Source organism: Crinia signifera, chromosome 6 (assembly GCF_055691185.1).
Source record: "Crinia signifera chromosome 6, ASM5569118v1, whole genome shotgun sequence".
In the NCBI taxonomy this organism is placed as follows: Eukaryota; Metazoa; Chordata; class Amphibia; order Anura; family Myobatrachidae; genus Crinia; species Crinia signifera.
Window position 1 is genome coordinate 90,472,350 of NC_139222.1, and position 22,464 is coordinate 90,494,813.

At 43.3% G+C, this 22,464-nt stretch overlaps 1 protein-coding gene across 5 annotated transcripts in view; it reads left to right on the plus strand.

Annotated features, from left to right (window-relative positions):
- Positions 1-21,502, plus strand: part of SULF2 (sulfatase 2) — a 306,266-nt gene extending 284,764 nt beyond the window's left edge. For 3 of the 5 annotated variants that reach the window (XM_083146420.1, XM_083146421.1, XM_083146422.1), the window contains 10 exons: positions 6,413-6,656; positions 7,141-7,237; positions 9,248-9,342; positions 13,874-13,936; positions 14,341-14,510; positions 15,026-15,168; positions 16,084-16,207; positions 17,704-17,734; positions 18,782-18,835; positions 20,798-21,502. In XM_083146420.1, coding sequence (XP_083002546.1) covers positions 6,413-6,656; positions 7,141-7,237; positions 9,248-9,342; positions 13,874-13,936; positions 14,341-14,510; positions 15,026-15,168; positions 16,084-16,207; positions 17,704-17,734; positions 18,782-18,835; positions 20,798-20,828 — 1,052 coding nt within the window. In that variant the 3' untranslated portion in view covers positions 20,829-21,502. Of the gene's footprint in view, positions 1-6,412; positions 6,657-7,140; positions 7,238-9,247; positions 9,343-13,873; positions 13,937-14,340; positions 14,511-15,025; positions 15,169-16,083; positions 16,208-17,703; positions 17,735-18,781; positions 18,840-20,797 lie in introns of those variants that run through there. The other 2 variants (XM_083146425.1, XM_083146424.1) reach the window with 2 other exon arrangements.
- Positions 21,503-22,464: the final 962 nt, after the last annotated feature.

Here is a 22,464-nt window from a genome sequence, read left to right on the forward strand (position 1 = left end):
GCTTGTGTACGATGACACAGACACCAGACACACATCAGCCAGGAAATGGTCACACAGCATGGCTATCAGAAGTAAGATGCCAGAGCCGTTTTAACGGCATACAAAATTGCAGTTGCAAAACTTGTCCTAAAACGGTTACAAGACCCCTGCGTTTGAGTTTCCACTCCCCTGTAATGCTCAGTGACTGTCAAATCTCACTGTAACCACCATTTTAAGACCATGCACAGTGTGACTTATGTGCATATGCAGTGGTAAAGAATCACACCACTACTAACAACATCAGCATTGCGTCCATCTCTGAATCAGACCCACTTTTTTTTTGTATTAGCGCTATATGCTTTGGATATCAGCCTCCTTTCTTGCTGTCGGGCTGATACATTTTCCAGTTGTTGAATCAGAGAAGTGATAGGCAAAACCAGTGCTTCTGACTTTCTGTCATAAAATATGTGGAGAACCAAAGTAAATCTTGTCACAGCTATTACTTTATGATAATACCACTACATCAGCCCTATTTTAACTGTAGGTTCTCCATTTTGCCTCCTGTATGAGTGATTTGTGTCTATGTATTTATGGGACCACTTTAAGCAACATGTCCGCACCACTCCCATAATACGAAGTATCGCCATAGGTGCCGATTCTGTGGGTGCTCAAGGGCCCGAGCGCCCACGGAAATTGATGAGCACCCACGAGTCCGAGTCCCGCTGCTGGGCCACCATATTAACTTGCTAATTTGCGGCTGCAGCACCCACATCGCCGGACCCGCCACCTGGGAAACAGTATGCCGGAGTACCTGCTCTGTGGGGGCATTTATGTATGTGGAACTCTGTTGCTGTAATTTGAATATTGGAGACAACTGTGCTCCATAATATAAATTTGTATTATTTTGTGGCCACACCCCTTCCCCATGAAGCCACTCCTCTGTATTTTTGGCTTGAGCACCCACCAGCAAAAACATAAATCGGCACCTATGAGTATCTCCTTATATCTAAATAGCCACCTCCCCTTTTTAGTCACTTCCCAGGAACACCCAATACATTGCTACTACATGTCTGAGACCAGCGCCACTGAATCAGTACATTGACTCAGACAACTCAATACGCATGCACAGTGCGACTTAGATGCATGCGCAGTGGAAAAACATTGCTCCACTGCATCCGACATCAGTAATGCACCCGACTCAGAATCAGGCCTACATCTTTATAGACTGGGGAATCTTCTCTAGCACAGATTAACAGAATCTAGAACAGGGATAGCCAACTCCTGGCCTCGGGAGCTACCAACAGTTCACGTTTTCCAGCTCACCTCGCAGATACACAGGTGCACTCATTACTGACTAATACTGTACATTTTATTAGATCCGCAGGTGGAGCTGGATACTTCACTTGCGATTCTGTGAGGAGATCTGGAAAACGTTAACTGTTGGTAGCTATCGAGGACTGGAGTTGGCTACCCCTGATCTAGAATGAGCGCTTGATAAAAGTAGAAGATTATTTGCTGGACCAAAAGAATATAGCATGCAAATCGCTCTGCACTGTTAGCCCCATGCATTTTATTGCTTACTAGGGTGATATTAGGAACTGCGGTTCAGTGAGTATTTGCTATACAACCCACAGGAATTTTGAGTCATGATTTGGCCAATATAATATCAACTGTAGTGAAAGTTGTTTGGCCCATGTTTGGTACACTGTTTATAACTGCTGTCTGCCAGCTAGAAAGTATTTCCCATACCATTTACCCTATCAGTACCAAGCCTGTCTGAGCTGGCATGGTTCTAATACAGTAGTACGTGGAATTGTGTAGTAGTAGTAGTCGTAGTAGTAGTAGTGTGGCTTTACAAATTCTTCTCAGGAGGAAGAAAGTGGCTCCATCTGTTTAACGCAGGGTATATATTTTCTTTGTGTGTATCTTTATATTGGAGGCATAGCATTGCCTCTTCCTGACACGTAATAGTTCTGCTAAATACATATATATTTTTTGTTGCAGTTTTTTGCGTGAAGATTTTATCCCCTTTAGCTCTATCTATACAACTGCCCATCTGTCCATCCGGTACTTGTTTCCTAGCACGGTGCCCATCGTGGGACGCGACGACGCGATTTTTGGCTATTTTTAGCTTTTTTCCCAGACAATTAAAAAATCGGGTCCATGGCATGCGATGCGACTGTCGCGATTTAACATTGAATGCATTGTACTCAATGTTAAATATCCTATGTAAAATCGGGTCCATTGTATGCCATTATAATGGCATACAATGCGACCAATGCGATGGACCTGATTTTACATAGGGAACAATGTTAAATGGGCCAATGGACCCGATTTTTTTTATTGTATACCCACCCTGATGGGTAATTTGTATGTGAAATGCCCCCCCCCCCCCCATTGTTAACGCCACCCCACGATCAACGCCAACCCAAAGCGCGGCGAGCGGCGGCGGTGGTATGTGTCCGACGACCTTTTCATACCCCACTATCCACGTCGGCGCGGAGTTGATTTTATATAGTGGCGAGCGCACGCGTAATACCTGTGAGGTAATGCGCGGGGCTCGCCACGCTTCGGGCTCGGTGGCTCGCTGCACTCGCCACACTATATTAAAATCAACTCCACGCCGACGTGGATAGTGGGGGTATGAAAAGGTCGGAGGACGCGTACCGCTGCCGCTCGCCACGCTTCAGGTTGGCTTTCATCGTGGGGTGGCGTTAACAATGGGGGGGCATTTGACCCATCAGGGTGGGTATACAATGCAAATTGGGGTCTGGGGGGCATTTAACATTGGGCCAATGTAAAATTGGGTCTCAGGGACCATTTTACATTGGTTCCAATGTAAAAATCGCATCAATCGCATGCGATTTGGTTGCATACGATGGACGCAATTTTTTTTGACCCGATGGATAAAATTAAAATCGTTGGCACCGTACTAGGAAACAAGTACCATCCATCTATGGGAAAAATGTTATAGGGTGTGAGAATCAGAAAGTAAAAGATTTTGGTAGAGTTTTCCCATTTTTTTTTTTTTAAAGCAGCAATCACTTACATGGCAAAATGAACCCCCCAGTGTAAATGATTGCCGTTTAAAAAAAAAGGGATAACTCAGTTTCTGATGATCGTACTCTCCTTTTGGCCCTATGTGTGTAAAATAGAACAAGTAGTCATCTTTCCACATTGTATTACCTTAGAACAGACATTCAGTTTATTGTGTGTGTGTGTGTGTGTGTGTGTTGAGGATGAACAAATATTCACATAAATAAACGATTAGAAATGCTTTTGATGATAAATTGTGCGCTAATTAGAAACAGTCAAAATAATGCACTAATTGGAGGTTTCACCAGACAGCGGCTGTCATGTGTGCAGAACTTACAGTATGTAAATTTGTCCCACCAGACATTTAGAGGGAATCAATGATATACTGTACAGCCAAATTCTCTCATTTGAACAGAAGAACAGATCATTTGTATAACAGAGGTGAACAACAGAACAGTAATAGCAGCGCGTTACATTTGGGAACTTCTTTAAACTAAATTCCAATGATATCAAATGAGTATACAAATTAAAGTAACCAATATGATACCCTGAAATCTTTGAAAGATTAAAACTTGCTTTACTTATTATTGCATGCATGACTGACCTATTATGCTTCATCTACAGTACATGTATGTATTTGATCTTAATATAAAGAAGTGGACTAAACTGTAACACCAAGGGCCAGATGTACTAAGCTTGAAAAGTGATAAAATGGAGAGTGATAAACCACCAGCCAATCAGCTTCTACCTGTCATGTTACAGGCTGTGTTTGAAAAATGACAGGTAGGAGCTGATTGGTTGGTGGTTTATCACTCTCCACTTAATCACTTGTCATGGCTTAGTACATCTCGCCATTAAACACTTAAATAAAAGGTTTAAAAAGTGCGTTATTTAACCAGCTTATGAAAAATGAGATATATATATATATGAAAGATCACTACCAAAGATGGATGGTTTGATATTAGTGGGTTTCTACCATTCTGCTAAATTACTAATTTACCATGATACTTGACAATTCGTATGTTATACTAAGCAGGATCAGCATTGTGCTGCTGGCGTACTCTTCCCTGCTGTTTCAAAGCGCACAGTGTATATGAACAGCCCAGCGCCATCACAAAGCTGAAAGATCGTGTTTGCATGAACTGCATATGTAGCTAGCAAATGTAAATAGTAATTGTTATTGAGGGTCTCTGATCACATGCACTGGAATGCGGCGAAGAAGAAAACTTCTAGCTCTAGATTCTAGCTGAAGAGAACACTGTTTGTGCGGTTCCCGATAATGTAATGCAGATTTGTAGATTATCTGTCTTGTAATACTAGCATTGTTATCGCTTGCTTGAAGCAGGCAGCGTGCATCTGATTTTCATCTGCACAGTCATTTTTTTTTTCGGCTTTAGAAATAGAATTACCCATTTGGTAACAAATGTGGTCACAGTTTGCCACCTTGTGGATGTTATGGGGTGTTACAAATTCAATGCACTGACAACATTAATAAGGTCATTTCCAACACTTGTATTACATTTCTGTGCATTAATGGAGCAAACATGAATTTTACATGAGCCCAATTTGAAATTCACTATTAACCACAACATCAATGAACCTCATGTGTTTATTAGGAAAGAGACCACAAGCTTCTATAGTGCTGCCTTTCTCCTTTCCTTATAAGGGCTATTTCACACGCTCTGGCTCCTGCTGGGCGGCGAAATCCTGCACGGCCAAAAGCCATGCCGCACACAGTAGTGTGAATGGACATTCACATGGGACGGCCACGGCCCGGCCGCCCGGTTGCGGCCGGATCCCACCACTGGAAGGGACGACTCCCGGGCTGTAGCCATCCCTACCATTGTAAACTGCTGTGTGCTGCACGGCTTGCTGGCTGTGCAGGGTTTAGCCGCCCGGCAGGAGCTGGAGCGTGTGAAATAGCCCTAACCCTCATTTAATAGGCACAGCTTATAGGCCAATAGTACTGTACATGTGATGCAGTGCTAACCGCTGTGCAGCCCGAAACCTGTAGGGATGCAGTCATGAAGTCGACAGTGACAATTTAAACACACACGATTTCAACACACAGTTACGATGTCGACTTAGTTAAAATGTTGACATAATACATGGTGATATTTGTAGAATGTTCATATATGAAACTTCGACATTGAGATGTTGACAGTTCCTTCAGGGTTTGTCATAGACTAATATTAAAATCACAGTGTTCACATTCCATCCATGTCAACATTCCATTAGTTTTGACGGTACTTGTTTCCTAGCACGGCCACACCGATGTTGATCGGGTCGGTCGCATCGATCGCATTGCATGTGACCAAATCGCATGCGATGCAACTGACGCGAAGGTCCCGATTTGATTGAAATGTGAATAGGGTATGAAAAGGTCGGAGGACGCATACCGCCGCCCCTCGCGGGCTCGCTACGCTCGCCACGCTTCGGGTTGGCGTCAATCGTGGGGTGACGTTCACAATGGGGGGGGGCATATACAATGAGAAATGGGCCATATTGGCCCATCTCCCATTGTTAGCTATGTAAAATGTGCTTAATCGCGTCCATCGCATCTTGTGCCATTATAATGGCACAAGACCGACACGATGAACGTGATTACAATGTTAAAAATATTTTAACATTGAACCCTATGGGAAAATTGGGTGCATCGCGTCGGTTGCGTCGCGTGCCATGTTAATGCACCCGACCACGCGATGGACCCGATTTTGCCTTTACCCCCGATGGCCCCGATTTACTTTGAAATTAGGTCCATTTTGCCAGCAATCGTGTACCTTAAGTTAAGGTACACAATTACCCCCGATGGTGGCCGTGCTAGGAAACAAGTACCGTTTTGACATAATAATAAACATGTTGACAAGTTCAAAGTCAGCATGAGGCTCATATCAACATTATGAATGAAGGCATCGGGGGCACTTCAATTATACCTTTTTTGCACCAAAATCCCGGATCCGACTCGGTATTTGGAACACTCTCTTCCAATCCGGGATTTGCCCCGTTTACACTGCGGTGCCGACCCGGGTCCTCCCTGTGTTCCACCCTGATCAGGACCAGGGTAGAATTTGCCTATGCTGTACTTGAATGTCTATACACACATAATTTTTTGTTCCTGCATTATTGTATATTAATATTCTTTACATGTATTACTACACCAATATATTCTGTAGCACTGTACAACAAAGGATACAAAATTAACGTAAATAGGTAACAAGACCGGGGAATAATCATACTGTACTGTATATACTGTATATTATTTTTTCAGTGCTGTTTGCTGATGCAGCCAAGTTTAGCCTATTTGTTTATGTACTCTGTAATTGGCCGCTGTGAATCCCTTGTGGCGCCATATACATTAAGAATTCTAATGTCACTTTTGTATCTGCTGTTGTTCCAGAGTACAAGGCCAGTTACCTGAGGAATCGTTCTGCCCGCTCTGTGTCTATTGAAGTGGCCAGGAAGATCTTTAACCAGCATATAGAGCAAGAGTATCAGCCTATAGGGAAGACAAATGTCAGCAAGAGCCAGGTGTCTGAGCTGGATGATGATGATGATGAGGATAAAGACGCAGAAGATTTCAGTGGAACTGGAGGACTCACTAATGAGCTTATCATACCCAGCTCTCTCAAAGTGACACACCGGTAATAACCGCCGGTGCTCTAGAGACCACGTCATACATCAGTATTGTATTGGGACCAAGGCCAAATCTACCATTGGGCAGCTGCTTAGGAGCTCCAGAATCTAGGGGGGCACCTCTGTCTATCTAAAGGCCCCCATACATCAGAAAGATATTGTACCCAATCGTACAATCTCAACTGGTTGTATGACTGATTGTATGACAGACTGTGTGTCCAAAAACCACCAACGACTGCCGGGGAGTTGAAGGGAAGACAGGTCTTTCTGATGTATGGCCACCTTAAGACACCACCTCCACACTTTCATCTGAGGCCCTGGAAAGTCAGTATTGGGTGGAGGTGGGAGCAATAAACTGAAGTTTTGCCTAGGGTGCCGAAAAAACCTTGCAGCGGTCTTGATCAGGACTGTAGTTGGTTATATGAACCAGTGAATGGGGGATGTACTGTATATTACATATTGTATCTCACTAATTCCCTATTTTCTATACAGGTGCCACATCTTACCAAATGACACCGTAAAGTGTGATCTAGATCTATACAAATCTCTGCAGGCCTGGAAAGATCACAAGCTCCACATCGACCATGAGGTAATTACAAAAATGTTTTCTGTATTTGGGAATATATACACTTTCATAGCAGCCATATGAGGGGGAGTTGTGTTAGAGATAAGATGGAGAGGGGTAAAAAACTGCCTGATCAACGCCTGTCAGTTGGGAGCTGATTGATCGGTACTTATCTCTCTATCCAAGCTTTAATACATCTCCCCATTTAGAAACAGAAGTGTCTTGAGGCATAAATAACTCGCCTTCCTGCTATTACCCTGTAGATATTTTAATATATGAAAGTATGAAATTAGTTGAAGCAACTCAAACAATATATCCAGAAAATAAACACTGGGGTAGATCATATGTATGAAGCAGTAATAAGGGAGAAGTGAGACAGAGAAGTGGCCAATGGCAACCAATCAGCTGCTCTGTATAATTTTATAGGTATTTATGTAATATCTGGGCTCCCGTTTTTCTTATGAGACCGCGTCCCCTCGCCACGCTCGGGCACGGTGGCTTGCTGCGTTCGCCACACTATATAACATCAACTCCATGCGTAGTTGGATAGTAGGGGTATGAAAAAATGGGGTACATTTAACATGGGAGCCCAGATAATACATAAGTACCATTTTATATTATGCAAATTATAGTTGTTACTTCAGTGCTGATTGGTTGCCATGGGCCCATACTCCTACATTATCACTAATACATACAACTACCCCACAGTACCAGCTACAGAGTGAGAGCTACAAGTAGAACAACAAATAGCTCAGTAGGAAATTCTCTTAGGTCCACCAGCATATGGAGATTTAAAACAGTGTTTAAGGCTTGGTAAACCAAGCTAAGTATATTTTTTTCCATTTTAAGGGCGTTCGTATCATTATCAGTCATTGTAACATAATACTCCTCACACACATTGTACTCTGCTTAGATTTTCTGGAAATGCCATTAGTTTGGGCAGCAACAAAAATATATTTATTTTAATTAAAATTAATAGAAAGTAAGCTAAAATCAAATTTGTATATATATTTTTTTTATCATCTTCCAAAAACCGGAAACAAAGGTATTCATTATAAAATCTTAACTTGAAGCATTCTTTTTGTAAGTTTAAATGGAATTGCATTAAAATATGTAAATATCATATTATAGCCCAACTGCCAACATCGGAGAGTTCTGTGTGGGCCAGTGGAGGGCGCTGATAACATGAAACAGGGTTGTTTGACACCAGGGAACAGCTGAACCAGAGGATTGGCGGAGAACAGAAACAGGGGTACCGGTCAGCCTGGGGGCCGGTGATGACTGTCGACGGCCTGGGCGCCGGAGATGGTTGTCGACAGCCTGGGCGCCAGCGATGGTTGTCGACGGCCTGGGCGCCGGAGATGGCTGTCGAGGGCCTGGGCGCCGGAGATGGCTGTCGAGGGCCTGGGCGCCGGAGATGGCTGTCGAGGGCCTGGGCGCCGGAGATGGCTGTCGACGGCCTGGCAGCCGGAGATGGCTGTCGACGGCCTGGGAGCCAGTAGTAGGTAGCTGGCCTAGGAGCAAGTGGTAACCACTGCTGGTGATGGCTGGATGCAACTCAACCGCTGAGATAGAATTAGATGGGAGGCAAACTGGCAGGTGGTGGGTTAACCAGCAACAAGGCTTGAGCAACAGGTCACAGGTGGAGATAATGCTGGAATACAGGATAGCCTGGAGCCTAGGAACTCTGACTCTGGAGACAAGCACACAGGGAACAGAACAGTTGTTCAAGGCAATTTGGAATGCTGGGAGCCTTGCTTATATCCCTCTTGCTTTGATGCTGCGGCTTGCAGCCAATCACATCTATCAGAACCAGGAAGTACCTGTGTACACCTTGGTCCAGAGACCAGGTGTACAGGTCAGAGATCAGGACAGCTGGCAGTGGAATTGGATCAACCTTTCAGCTGACTACAGGTGTCATGGCGGCGCCAATGCAAGAAGGGACCACTGTGGAATCGGTGTGGGACATAGGGGTCATGGCGCCATGGGCTGGGCTGCGGTCAAGAAGTTGACTATAACACGATTGTATTTTAGATTGAAACATTACAGAATAAGATAAAAAACCTGAGGGAGGTCAGAGGACACCTTAAGAAGAAGAGGCCGGAAGACTGTGACTGCAGTAAAATCAGGTACTTACTGGAAATCAGATGGATTGTCTGGTGATTTCTGTTATTTCAATTTACCTTAGGTAATCAGAGCTACTGATGGATGGAACATACAACATGTCATAGACAAAGTAGAATAAGCAAACATGTCCCCAAATCAAACTATGGCCCTCAGTCAGGTTGAACCGTATATGCTAAGCTGCTCAGCACGTGATCCTTAGTGATGCAGCATTATGATTGCTAGAACATTGCGACCATCAGTTACAGACGCAGTATTTGGCCTTGTCTTACATTACGATTTACCCAATTGCAGGCCACCTCCGCTCCTGTCCCTCCTCTTGAATGCCTCTGCCTTGCCAAAGTCTGTTTTTTGCATTCTTTATGTACAATAAAGATCTGCCTTTTTCATCAAAACATGGGTGCAGTGTGTGCCCATGACACCCTGCACCCATTATGGATGCACCACTGCCCAGTAAAAATACAGTATAGTTGATACATTTGTACTTTCTTGTTTAGCCAAATATGTAGCCATATATTTTTTTTAAATGTTGTTATCGTACAGAATCTATAAAGGCTGTTGTCTCTGAAACCATACCTTCCAACTGTCTCGCTTTTCGCGGGACTGTCCCGTTTTTTGGAGACGTTACCATGTCCCTCCAGAGGCCGACAGTGTCCCGTGTTGGGAGGCAATTGGCATGCCCCCTTGCCGCTAGGCCGTGCCCCAAAATTCTGGCCACTTGCCTTCAGCGTGCGCAGTGTCAGAGTTGGGAGGTGAAGAGTAACCACCAACACTGACATTACTGTTAAGATAATACTAATTCTATTCAATTTACACATGAACTTCTAGTGCAGGCTCATAAGCCCCATCTAATAACCTGACAGAATCTACATGCAAGAAGATTTATATACATTTAATAAAACTAAGCATCCTACAGTATGTGTTCTCTGCTCTGTGCTCTTTTTAAGAGATTTTAAATATCCAAGTCTATAGAGAGTTAAACTGTACATCTACATGAAATACATAGCTTTTTGTAGTTCCCTTGCAAAACAATTTAAAATAAATTTTCTATTATATATTGTAGCACCAAGCAGTAGTTGATTTCCGACTAGGCAAGTGAGGCATGTGCTTAGGACTGAAACTTGCTGGGGGAATGCTCACTTGCATAAGATCATGCTAGGCCGATGGACAAATTAGGCCAGGTGGTTCTTTTTTTTGTCCTTTTTGTGGTGGAGGTGGTTGCTACATGAAATGGGCAGTGACAGTACCAGGTCCAACAAGTCTGCCAGATTATTTGGTTCTTTTAGCCCTGTGCAATACCGGCAACTTAACATCACCCATCAAAAATAAGATTTCCTATTATTTATGTTATGTAGCTCATAAAAAAACCTCAGTCACTGCTTCACTAGTGTATTTTCCTCCATGTACACTTTTGCTCCCGGTAGTGCCGTTTGGTGCACCAAGTTGGAGCGCCAGGCTGCAGTGGACTGCTGGCTAATTTATTTTCAATCAGTTGCAGAGGCAACTTGGGCACACGCATGCAGCGGCGGGTGCCCCGTTGAGGTGGAGAATGGATGATGCTGGCTCCACCTGTATATCGAACGATTATTATAGTTTGAATATACTACAGTAATTACAATCTACAATATGATTACTTTTACATGCAGCCTTCAGCTCTGTAAGTTCTGAACATGTTTCACTTCTACTCTCCCTATCCTTCCGAAACATACTATATTCTTCCTCTACATGGCATGTCTTTCCTAAACATACGGATGGAGCCAGGCTCATCAAGCCCACTCTCGGTGAGCCATTCAATAAGCTCGCTCAGCCCATTCTCAGCAATGGATGCACGAGCATGTGAGATGCTCGCTCGTCCACGTGTGCTGGCGCGTTAGCCGTCAGGAATGTATCACTGACACACACGAGGAGCACGGCTCCATCCGTACAATATGCTTTCTCTGCTTGTCATGTCTTTCCTAAACAATCTTTTAACCTTACTAAATATGTTTTATCCATCTTAAACACACAAAAGCCTACATAAACACTCTACATCCTTCCCAAACACACTATGTACCAAACCTAAACCTGCTGTACCCTAACAAAACACACAACGTTCTTCGTAAATAAATAAATGCACCAATAAGCACAGTAGAATAGTAATTTACTAAAAGAAATAACTGCTCACATACATTGAGGTAAGAATATATAAGCTTGCCAGATCACAGCATGGCGTGGCTTCAGTGGTCTGACGTGAAGTCGTCTATTGCATCCACCGGTGATAAGCAAGTGCAGCAGCTGGGCTGTGGAGTATATGTGAGAGCGTCCTGCCTCCGTCTGCCACGTTGGAATAGCGGCCTATCCCTTCCACATGATTGTGCTATGATTGGATGCCATGCTGTGATCTGGCAAGCTTATATATTCTTACCTTAATGTATGTGAGCAGTTATTTATTTGGCCACAATCGCATTGATCTTGTGCCCTTAATAGTGGTATGCGATGGCCCCCGACGCGATGGACCCGATTTCCCATTGAAATGCATTGAAAAGTTTAAAAATCGCGTCGGTCGCGTCGCATGCGGCTAAATAAGCATTAAATGGTCCCGACGCGATGGCCCCGATTTCCCATAGGGAACAATGTTAAATGGTTCAATTTACCCAAATCAACAGGGAACAATGTTAAATGGTCCAGAAAGCCCCAAAAACACCCCAGAACAGTGAAATGGCCCCCCAAAATTAGTTAACGCCACCCCACGATCAACGTGAACCCGAAGCGTGGCGAGCGCAGTGAGCCCGCGAGGGGCGGCGGTACGCGTCCTCCGACCTTTTCATACCCCCACTATCCACGTCGGCGTGGAGTTGAGAATAGAATAGTGTGGCGAGCGCAGCGAGCCACCGAGCCCGAAGCGTGGCGAGCACAGCGAGCCCCGCGAGGGGACGCGGATACCTTCACAGGTAAACGCGTCCCCTCGCGGGCTTCACAGGTGTCCGCGTCGCCACGGACACCTGTGAAGCCCGCGAGGGGACGCGTATAACTGTGAAGGTATCCGCGTCCCCTCGCGGGGCTCGCTGCGCTCGCCACGCTTCGGGCTCGGTGGCTCATTGCGCTCGCCACACTATTCTATTCTCAACTCCACGCCGACGTGGATAGTGGGGGTATGAAAAGGTCGGAGGACGCGTACCGCCGCCCCTCACGGGCTCGCTGCGCTCGCCACGCTTCGGGTTCACGTTGATCGTGGGGTGGCGTTAACTAATTTTGGGGGGCCATTTCACTGTTCTGGGGTGTTTTGGGGGGTTTCTGGACCATTTAACATTGTTCCCTGTTCATTTGGGTAAATTGAGGCATTTAACATTGTTCCCTATGGGAAATCGGGGGCATCGCGTCGGGACCATCGCATGCGATTTTTTAGCACGCATGCGATGCGACCGATGAGATTTTTTTACCTGCGATGCCCCCGATTAGAATCGGTGTGGCCGTGCTAGTAAACAAGTACCATTTATTTTAGTAAATTACTATTCTACTGTGCTCATTGGTGCATTTCTGTCTATCTTTTGTACATGTACCCCTATTGATCATTGGTAATGATCTCTGAGAGCGATTGCACACATTGATGGACTTAAGGTGCGTACACACATACAGATTTTCTGTCTGATCTATCTGGTGGGAACAAAAACCTGGAAATGTATGGGAGCAACTGACAATCAAAAAATTGTTACCAAACTTGAAAGCAGACAGTGATCAGTCAGACAAATTGTTTAAATCATTCTGATATAACAAATTTATCAAATCAGATATCTTTTCCTGTTTTCCTGCATTTGGGTGGAAATTTTTGATTGTCATATGCTCCCATACATTTCCAGGTTTTTGTTCCCACCAGATAGATCAGACCGAAAAATCTGTACGTGTGTACGCACCTCTACTTTGGATACATCTGTGAATTTACAAGGACTCTGGGTATATCTGTCGTCTGTGTGTGTATATATGTGTATATATATATATATATATATATATATATATATATGTATATATGTATGTATATATATATATATATATATATATATATATATATGTATGTGTATATATATATATATATATATATGTACACACACACATATGTACACACACATGCATACACTGTACCCAACCTTAACAAGCTATACCCTACCTAGATACACTACATCCTTCCTAAACAAACTGTATCCTTCCAAAACATAGTATATAGGCAACCTAAACCATCCATCTATGTCTCCATTACTCTTTTGTTTGGAAGACTACTAGGTTTTATTACTATACATTTGATAGATCTTTTACTTTACTTTATTATCCCTGTTTTCACTGATTGGATGAGTGTATGGTATTGAGCCATTCTAGAGCTATGCATTGGTCATGTAGCAGTGATGGCATACATAGCAAAATGTTACGGAGAACGTTTCCGCGGCACCTCTAGCCACTAGGCTTGTTTCAGGACTATAAATAGTTATCTCCGATTATACGATCTTGGGATCTAGGGTCATATATAAAAATGTTCCCTCTTTTTACATTAATGTATTGTTCTTACAGTTACCATATCAAGCATAAGAAAGGAAAGCTGAAGAATAGGGGAACCATAATTCACCCCTTTAAGTAAGTAATACAGCTAGTAGTTTACATCACTGGAGGCTTTCTAATAATATCATTAAGAAATCTAGGTCACATCTCCGGAATATCGCTAGACCTCGCTTTGTCATCCATTAATATTAGGGTCAGTTATGGAAATGAGTGTCAAAAAGTGCACCAACATGTTTTTATACTTAAATTATTTCCAATATATTTTTTATGGTTTCCTCTTGGTGGGGTGGGGGGTGGGGGGGGGGGGGTAGGGTAGCTATGGGTTTACCAGGCTCAAGTACTAACATGAAGTTACTGTAAATATAAATGTCTCTGTGGGTGACACATAACCACTCATACACCCGCTACATGTAAATATGTCTGTGTTGTTATCTGCAATGTTCAATATTGTGTGTCATGACTGTGACACTTGCACACAGGAAATCCCTGAAAGAACACGATAAAGTTTGGCTTCTGCGGGAACAGAGACGTAAGAAAAAGCTGCGGAAACTGCTGAAGAGGCTTAAAAATAATGACACATGCAGCATGCCAGGCCTCACCTGCTTCACCCATGACAATCAACACTGGCAGACCGCCCCCTTCTGGACATGTAAGGACTCATTAGCATTGTCACACCTGCATACCACCAGTAGCTTAGACGTTAACTAGATCCTTACATTGAACTGGTACAGCTTTCATGCAGAAGAAAACCTTCTTGGGGTTTGGCCTCATTCGGCCTCTGTTGTGCTTTCAGTTCTCTGCTATTAGAAATTATGGGCGATGCTGAAGGAATTGTTACTCTGCAGCTGCTCTGTACTCGCTTCAGGAGAGTTTTATGTTCTTTGCTGGAGTGAGCTGCACTCCGGTCACTGTTTTTCTTGAGTACAAATATGATTTAGGGTGTGAACTAAGTTAAATGATAATTAAGGAACGGGAAAGCAGCTATTAACCTAAATATACATTGCAAGAATGATCTACATATACTTCGTCTACCATCACCGTAGTCTTTAGTACATGGGAGGAACTCTCAGTATATATTACACATTTCATACTCACAATACACACCAATGTAATTATTCCACAGGTCTGTGCTCTTCAATGCTGTCACTATTTTCTCCTGTGTAGTGGGACCTTTCTGCGCTTGTACAAGTGCTAACAACAACACCTACTGGTGTCTGAGGACCATTAATGAGACCCATAACTTCCTCTTCTGTGAATTTGCCACTGGCTTCTTGGAGTATTTTGACCTCAATATTGATCCATACCAGGTAACGTAGGAATGTCTACTCATGGTGGGTTATCTTGTTATTCATATAGCTAAGCTTAGAAGAGCCACTATTGTTCAGTATGATATATTTGTTTATTCTGTGAGCGTCTACTTTCATTTCATAGACTGTGCTAAATAAATGGCAGGCCCTGATTGGTTGTTTTGGGTAACTCTGCCATTTTATCTCTCTCTATGATTTCATACATCTTCCCTTGTTGTTGGAACCACAAACCCCAGATTACAGTGGCAAACGCAGGACTTTTAGAGAGGAGGGGGGTTTCCAAATGTAATCCAAAATCTCCCACTCTGCATTGCAGTAAGAACCGGAATCTGGGGGAATGATAAAAGCCCTAAAATTGGTCTTTTTATACACTGGATACTGTATGGAATACAGCATTAATATTTAACAGCACAGATGGTTTATAGTGTAGGCTGTTGCAAACATTTAAATAAGATAAGTGGTCAGGGAAAGGTTAAACAAAATAAATAAATACACAAACATTATAGAACCCTTACTGCACTTTCTAAGCTCACAATCTCCCACTTCATGGTAAGGTTCCGGTCTCTTCCTCCTGGCAGCTACTCTCTGGTCCATTGTTTGAGGGCTCAGATCCACACATACAGTAAATGTGGTAGAAGAAGCTGGTACACTAGGCATGTGCAGTAGCTCTGCATGATGTGGTGGAAGCTCTATTGATCATATTATATACCAGTGCTATTGTCATATTTTAAGGCACTTGCCAGGAGAAGGGGGGTTTCCAGGACATAGGCGTTTGCCTATGAGATTACGCTGCCAGCTAGATATCTGAAATACTACAGCGACTTTGGTGTTATATGTTGCCTTCAGACAGCAATCTGGTGTAATTGTGAAGGTGATGGGTATACTGAGATCACTTTCTCTCATTGTCCCCGCCAGCTGATTAATGCAGTAAATACTCTGGGCCGTGAGGTGCTCAATCAGTTACATGTCCAGCTGATGGAACTGCGGAGCTGTAAGGGGTCCAGGCAGTGTAATCCCCGGACAAGCAGCATAGAACTCGGTAAGTTACTCATCTAAATATGAAAATACTGCCATCTAATGGTTGTTTGCTGGTAATGGCTGTAATTTTGCCGCTTAATAATAATAAGGTATTTCTAATTCATCTAGCATAATGTTTTTCATTTACAAATCACCCAATTTGTCACACATTCCATAGATTGTAATCCCAGCATCATATTTATAAATCTTTTGCAACCTCGTACTAATGGCTACAACTGAGGAAATTCCTTCAGACAACTATTTTGTCCAGCTCATTGGGGTAAATTTAGTAAGAATCATGTATGAACTGTGTTTGACCAAGATTAAACACCATGGTGATCGCTCAAACAGGGGTGTGACTTATATATAAATATAAACACAGGAATTTACTATGCCCCTGTGTTGTAGTGGCTTGTGTTTTCCGATGGTGTATGCATTTGTATTTGCTTGCGTTGTTTCAGTCAAGAATGACCAAACCCTGCCGTAAATGGGTTCAGTCTGTATTTGGCAGTTGCGCCTAGATTTTTTCTTGGGCTATGTTTGCAAAATGTAGGAGTACATGGAAGCCGCTTTCAATCATTTCCATTGGTTAAAAGTGTCACATGCCAGTGACATGCCAGAGCCTTCTAAATAAACCGCAGCTGCTGATGGTCACGATGTTCCTCTTCGCAGTTTGATGAGATTGCAAATGCAGACAGGTGGGTGGTATGCACCTCCTCCTGCATTTGCATTGCTTAAGGATCGCATGTTCTAAGCTGTTGCAAGCAACTTAGCATAAGCAAGCCTTACTGGATGTGGGTCTATGTACAGCAAATCTGTTGTAATCTGTTTGCAAAAATGCCTAAACACTTCAGAGTTTGCAAACTCCGGCCTAGATGATTCTTATTAAATGTATCCTATTGAATACACCTTGTTGACTCCAGGGCTTAAAGTGGTCCTGGAGAGGTGGGGAGACTCATTTCCCTCTACCACCTTATGCCCTCTCCCTACCCTACCTAGTGTTCATTCTAGCACCCGTTATCTTTGAAAACCTATGCAGTTCCTCTTCCCTGCCTGAGGTGTCACTGTCTGCTGTAGTGCTTCTAGCACAGTGTGGTCTGTATATCAGCACTGATAAGCAAACCAGACCTGTGCTAGAAACACCACAGCAGACACCGACACCCCAGGCAGGGAAGAGGAACAACATGGGTTTTCAAAGATAGTGGGTGCTAGAATGAACACTACCTATCCTACCCCCAATTAGACAGAGACAGGGCCAGTGGTTAGATGTACTGTGCAGGCCCAAGGTGGAGGTTGAACTAATTCCATCTCACCACTAGAGGTGGTGGAGCTCAGTTCCCTCTTTTACACCTGGTCATCCGCTTCTATTTCTGTTGGAAATGTGTTGCCATTTTACCTATACTTAAACATTTTTTTTTTTATATAAACTTGTCTGAAACAAGAAAATTCCCAGTCAGGAACAATTGGAACATCCTGAAACACACAATGTACAAAATTAACTTTTTTTTTTTTTCCTAGGTCTGAATGATGAAAGTTTTGAACAGTACAAGTAAGTTCCTACTGTATCTACTCACAGGGAATTCTCTTCCTATCGCTAAGGTTGTCTTTTTTTTTTACTAATTTTGTTACTAAATTGATACTTTTGTCTATTCTCTGCTGCCATTGCCAGTCTGCTGCTAATTTCTAATATATAAGGCTAATAGGGTGAAGCAGTAGTCACTTAAGAAGTGATGAATGTGATCAATGTGTTATTAGGCTAGTGGGGGGGGTGTCTAGTAACTGCTCAAACTCTTCATTTTTTGTTGCCTTCAAAGGCGGTTTGTAACCTGAAATTAGCCAACATGATAACATTTGAAGTGTTGGACACTATCCATATCAATGATTTCCAGCATGTGACCACTTCAGCTTGGGATATATGGTTCCCAGCAAAATGTGGTGCTTTAATACTGTATGTATGACTGCAAGATAAAGAATTCTGAAGGACACATTTTTTTCAGGTGATTGTTCCAATCAAATTGCAACTGGTTCTATTTCTGTATCGCAGTCCAAAATTCAAATAGTGGAGCCAACTGCCAGTGGGACCATGTGGGTTAACAGTTGGTGTGGCTCCCACCCCTGGAGCTGCCACTGCTTGTCACTCAGGCGGTTCTGGTTGAGGAATCCTACCCAGCATTTGGCCTATCACAGCTAACTGTCCAGAGTGAATGGTGCCAGCCATTCCAGCCAGCGACCACAACCCAAAGAGCAAATTAAAACAATATCATGGGCTGGATGTAGTAGCGCCCGAGTTAAGCAGCCTTGCGGGTTGCCGACCAAATGTAGACATTTTTTTAAAGGGGCAATCATTTACAAGGCATGGTCAAATGCCGCTGAACTCGGACACTTTTACATCCACCCTATGTCTACTTCTAGAGCTGAAACTCACTTTTATACAGTAAAATTGAGCCTCACCTTCTTGCATGTCTTAAACTAATATCTCTATCTATCTATCTATCTGTCTATCTATCCATCAGTAGCTCCTGCTATATATGCATACTGTTTTTAGGCTTTCACTCTTGGTGATGGGTTACTGTTTTTTCTCCTGCTTGAAAACTAGGCAACTTCAGCGTCGAAAGTGGCCAAAAGCGAAGAGACCCACTTCTAAATCCTTGTGAGTTTTAGAACACCTGTCTCTATACTACAGGCTACTGTATATTCGTGATGTCTACTTCCTAAACCATTTCAGAAGAATGTATTCCATGTAATCACATGAAAAGGAGAGTAATCCCTTTATGGGTTTTTCTATAAATTGTTCCCTCTCAGACAATTTTAACAATATTATTTAATAAGGACCTAGGGCAAGGTCATTCTTCACTTGTAATTAGCTTGAGCTGCTAGAAAGGCGTTTCACAATATATTGCAGTGTACTAACAGCACTGTCCAATTAGGATCACGACATCATTGAGCAGGTGTAGTGCTGCAGATTTCTCCCAACATTGCTGTCTACTGATGAGTATATAAGGTGTAGCAGGCAATGCTCTGAATCTCGTATGATACCCTGTCATGTGATTGGTGATGAGGAAAGTATTTCTTATAGTCTGTCCCTGCTGCGGAGTCTGCTCAAAATGTTTATTGACATTGGAGGTTAGTTGTTGGCTGAGCAGAGAACAACTTCCATCTGGGCCCCTGCTCTCCGTCAGCATTGCTAACATATTGGTCATTATTAAAATGCCGATATCCTTTCGAACCATGTCTCATAAGTGCTTGTCCTCATTTACATTACCACTAATCTAGACCATGCATTTGTGTGGGTGCGTACTCTACAGATCCGGGAATATCAAACCATGTGCTACTTATCAAATCCTTCCCTGGGCAAAAGGTGGGAGAAGGGTGATCATGCCTGGAAGCCTTTCAATGTGACAGTTCCGATTTATGTTTACTTATATTTGTTAAGTGTCAAATATAAGAATTTAAAGGTATTTGTTTCCTAGAACGGCCACACCGATTTTGATCGGGTCGGAAAAATCGCGTCGATCGCATCGCATGCGACCAACGCGATGGACCCGATTTTTACATTGATTGAAATGTGAATAGGGTCCCTGGGACCCTATTGTACATTGGATTCAATGTAAAATTGTCCCCAGACCCCAATTTTAACCCCACGATTGACGCCAACCCGAAGCGTAGTGAGCCCGAGAGGGGCGGCGGTGCACGTCCTCCGACCTTTTCATACCCCTACTATCCACGTCGGCGTGGAGTAGAGAATATAAAGTGTGGCGAGTGCAGCGAGGCGAGCGGACGCGCATAACTGCACAGGTATACGCGTCCCCTCACGGGGCTCGCTGCGCTCGCCACGCTTCGGGCTCGGTGGCTCGCTGCGCTCGCCACACTTTATATTCTCAACTCCACGCCAACGTGGATAGTAGGGGTATGAAAAGGTCGGAGGACGCGTCAATCGTGGGGTGACGTTCACAATGGGGGGGGGGCATATACAATGAGAAATGGCCCATATTGGGCCATTTCCCATTTTTTGCTATGTAAAATGTGCTTAATCACGTCCATCGTATCTTGTGCCATTATAATGGCACAAGACCGACGCGATGAACGCGATTACAATGTTAAAAATATTTTAACATTGAACCCTATGGCAAAATCGGGTCCATCGCGTCGGTCGCGTGCCACGTTAATGCACGCGACCGACGCGATTTTGCCTTTGCCGGCAAAATTGATCTGATTTCAAAGAAAATCGGGTCCATTGCGTTAATCGTGTACCTTAAGTTAAGGTACACGATTACTCCCGATTGTGGCCGTTCTAGGAAACAAGTACCGAATTTAATATTGAATACAATCTTATGGTTACCTATTGAAGGAAGATATACTTGTGTGCATAGGTAGAACATGTTCCCCACACTGTGGGTACTCGACTTCCATACTTCATATAAGTCCTATATGGGGCCTGACTTGTACATTGTTTCCACAGCATTAAGCATGAGCCCAGTTATATTAAAAGCATACATCCCTTTCCCCAAACCTTCTCATTAAAAGCTGAATAAAAAATCACGTACAATGGTGATACTTTGCGGTATACGGAGGTCATGCAACTATGTAACATTGTCTATTCTGTATCCTGCAGAGACCAGTTATGGGAAGGTTGGGAAGGATAACCCTCCACGTTGGAAGCCATTGCTAAAGAACTTGAAGCATTGTTAACACTTGAAGCTGTCCATCAGGATTCTAGTAGACAATTCTTCAGACTGAATTGACTGTGGGTAGATAGTCTGCACTGTGGAAAGATTTAGAGACAGCAAAGCTACTTGTGACTAATGACGCGACCAGAGGTGCAAATTCCTCTCTAAAAACTCAATTTTTGCACCTGTAATTTTATTTTTGCCTCATACATTCCTGCTGCCGGGTGGGTGAAAAAGGGGGATTGGGGGGCGGGGGGATTTGCTTCATTTTTAAGCACCACTATAATGCCCAGAGCAGACCAGAGAAACAGGATCATCCTTCAGCCACCAATAGGAAACCCGTTCTCCACTTACAGAGACTATGGGAGTGACATGGATTGAGACACATACTGCTGCTCGAAGGGAAGTGTACCCATAATGCATCCCATGCGACAACAGTACGCATCAAAATACCACTAGTCAGGTAAATAAACTAGCCAGACTTCAATGGAAGTCATGTAAATAGACACCAGTGTCTGATATTGAGATGGCGCTTGTTTGGGCAATTGTGGGATAAAACAATAAGGAAAAAATAAGAATAAATAAAGAAATCACTCCATTTATTCAATGGTTATTTGTTGTTGCATAATAAAATTTCTGATCAACTTTTACTACATGCTTAAGAAGCCATTCTTTTGTACAGACACGGATGTATTGTACATGCTCTTATAGATCCTTAGTGTAATAATTTGCGCTACTGGAAAATAGATAATGGCTTTTTAACTTTAATGAATGGGAGTGGGGGATACATCTTCAGACAGATTGTTATTATGCTTTATACACTATGGGCCTGATTCACGTTTGATTGGTCCCCGGCGTATTCGCACCTGGTTCCGATGTTTTCATTCTGCACATGTATATAAGGGAAGATGGGCATGCGCATGGCCACTGTGCGGCTGCCTTTTGGGATTTGGGGGGGTGTATGGAGGCGGTCAGGTGACTGGTGCATGGGACACTCAGCGTTTCCTGGAATAATTGCTGTGCATTCTTGAGCTTTGTTAAGAACATTAATTTAAATTCAATACTGAATACTTGCACATTCACAGTATTCCTGCATCGCTACAGGCTGACTTTTTTTTTTTTTTTGCCTTGTAATGCTGAAGGTTTGCCTATCCCTGTTCTACAGAGTAACTAATGTAGGGTACACACCAGGACGATTTCCCCCAAAATGACCCAATTTACATACAATCTCGACCGATTGTATGTAAATTGGGCATGTTTTGGCCCATTTCTGATCCGATCCGATGCACGGGTCATTAGGTTGTTTCTCAGATCCTACCTGCAGCAGGTAGGATCTGTAAACGGCCATTCTAGTGGGTATGGGTCGCGATAGGATCGGCCCGGATCAGATGCAGATCCTGAGCTCCACAGATGGTCAGCGGCTCGCATGATCGTCTTATGACCAGTGCACGATCTGCATCATTCTGGTGTGTACCCAGCATTAGAGTACTAATAATGGAGATAGAAAACTTTTATGAAAAACAAAACAATGCTTGTATTGCCTATTGTGTATAGACCCCTAGAAAGAGTTACCAAGGTAAATCGGGCACATTAGATACGGGGTGTGTGGTCA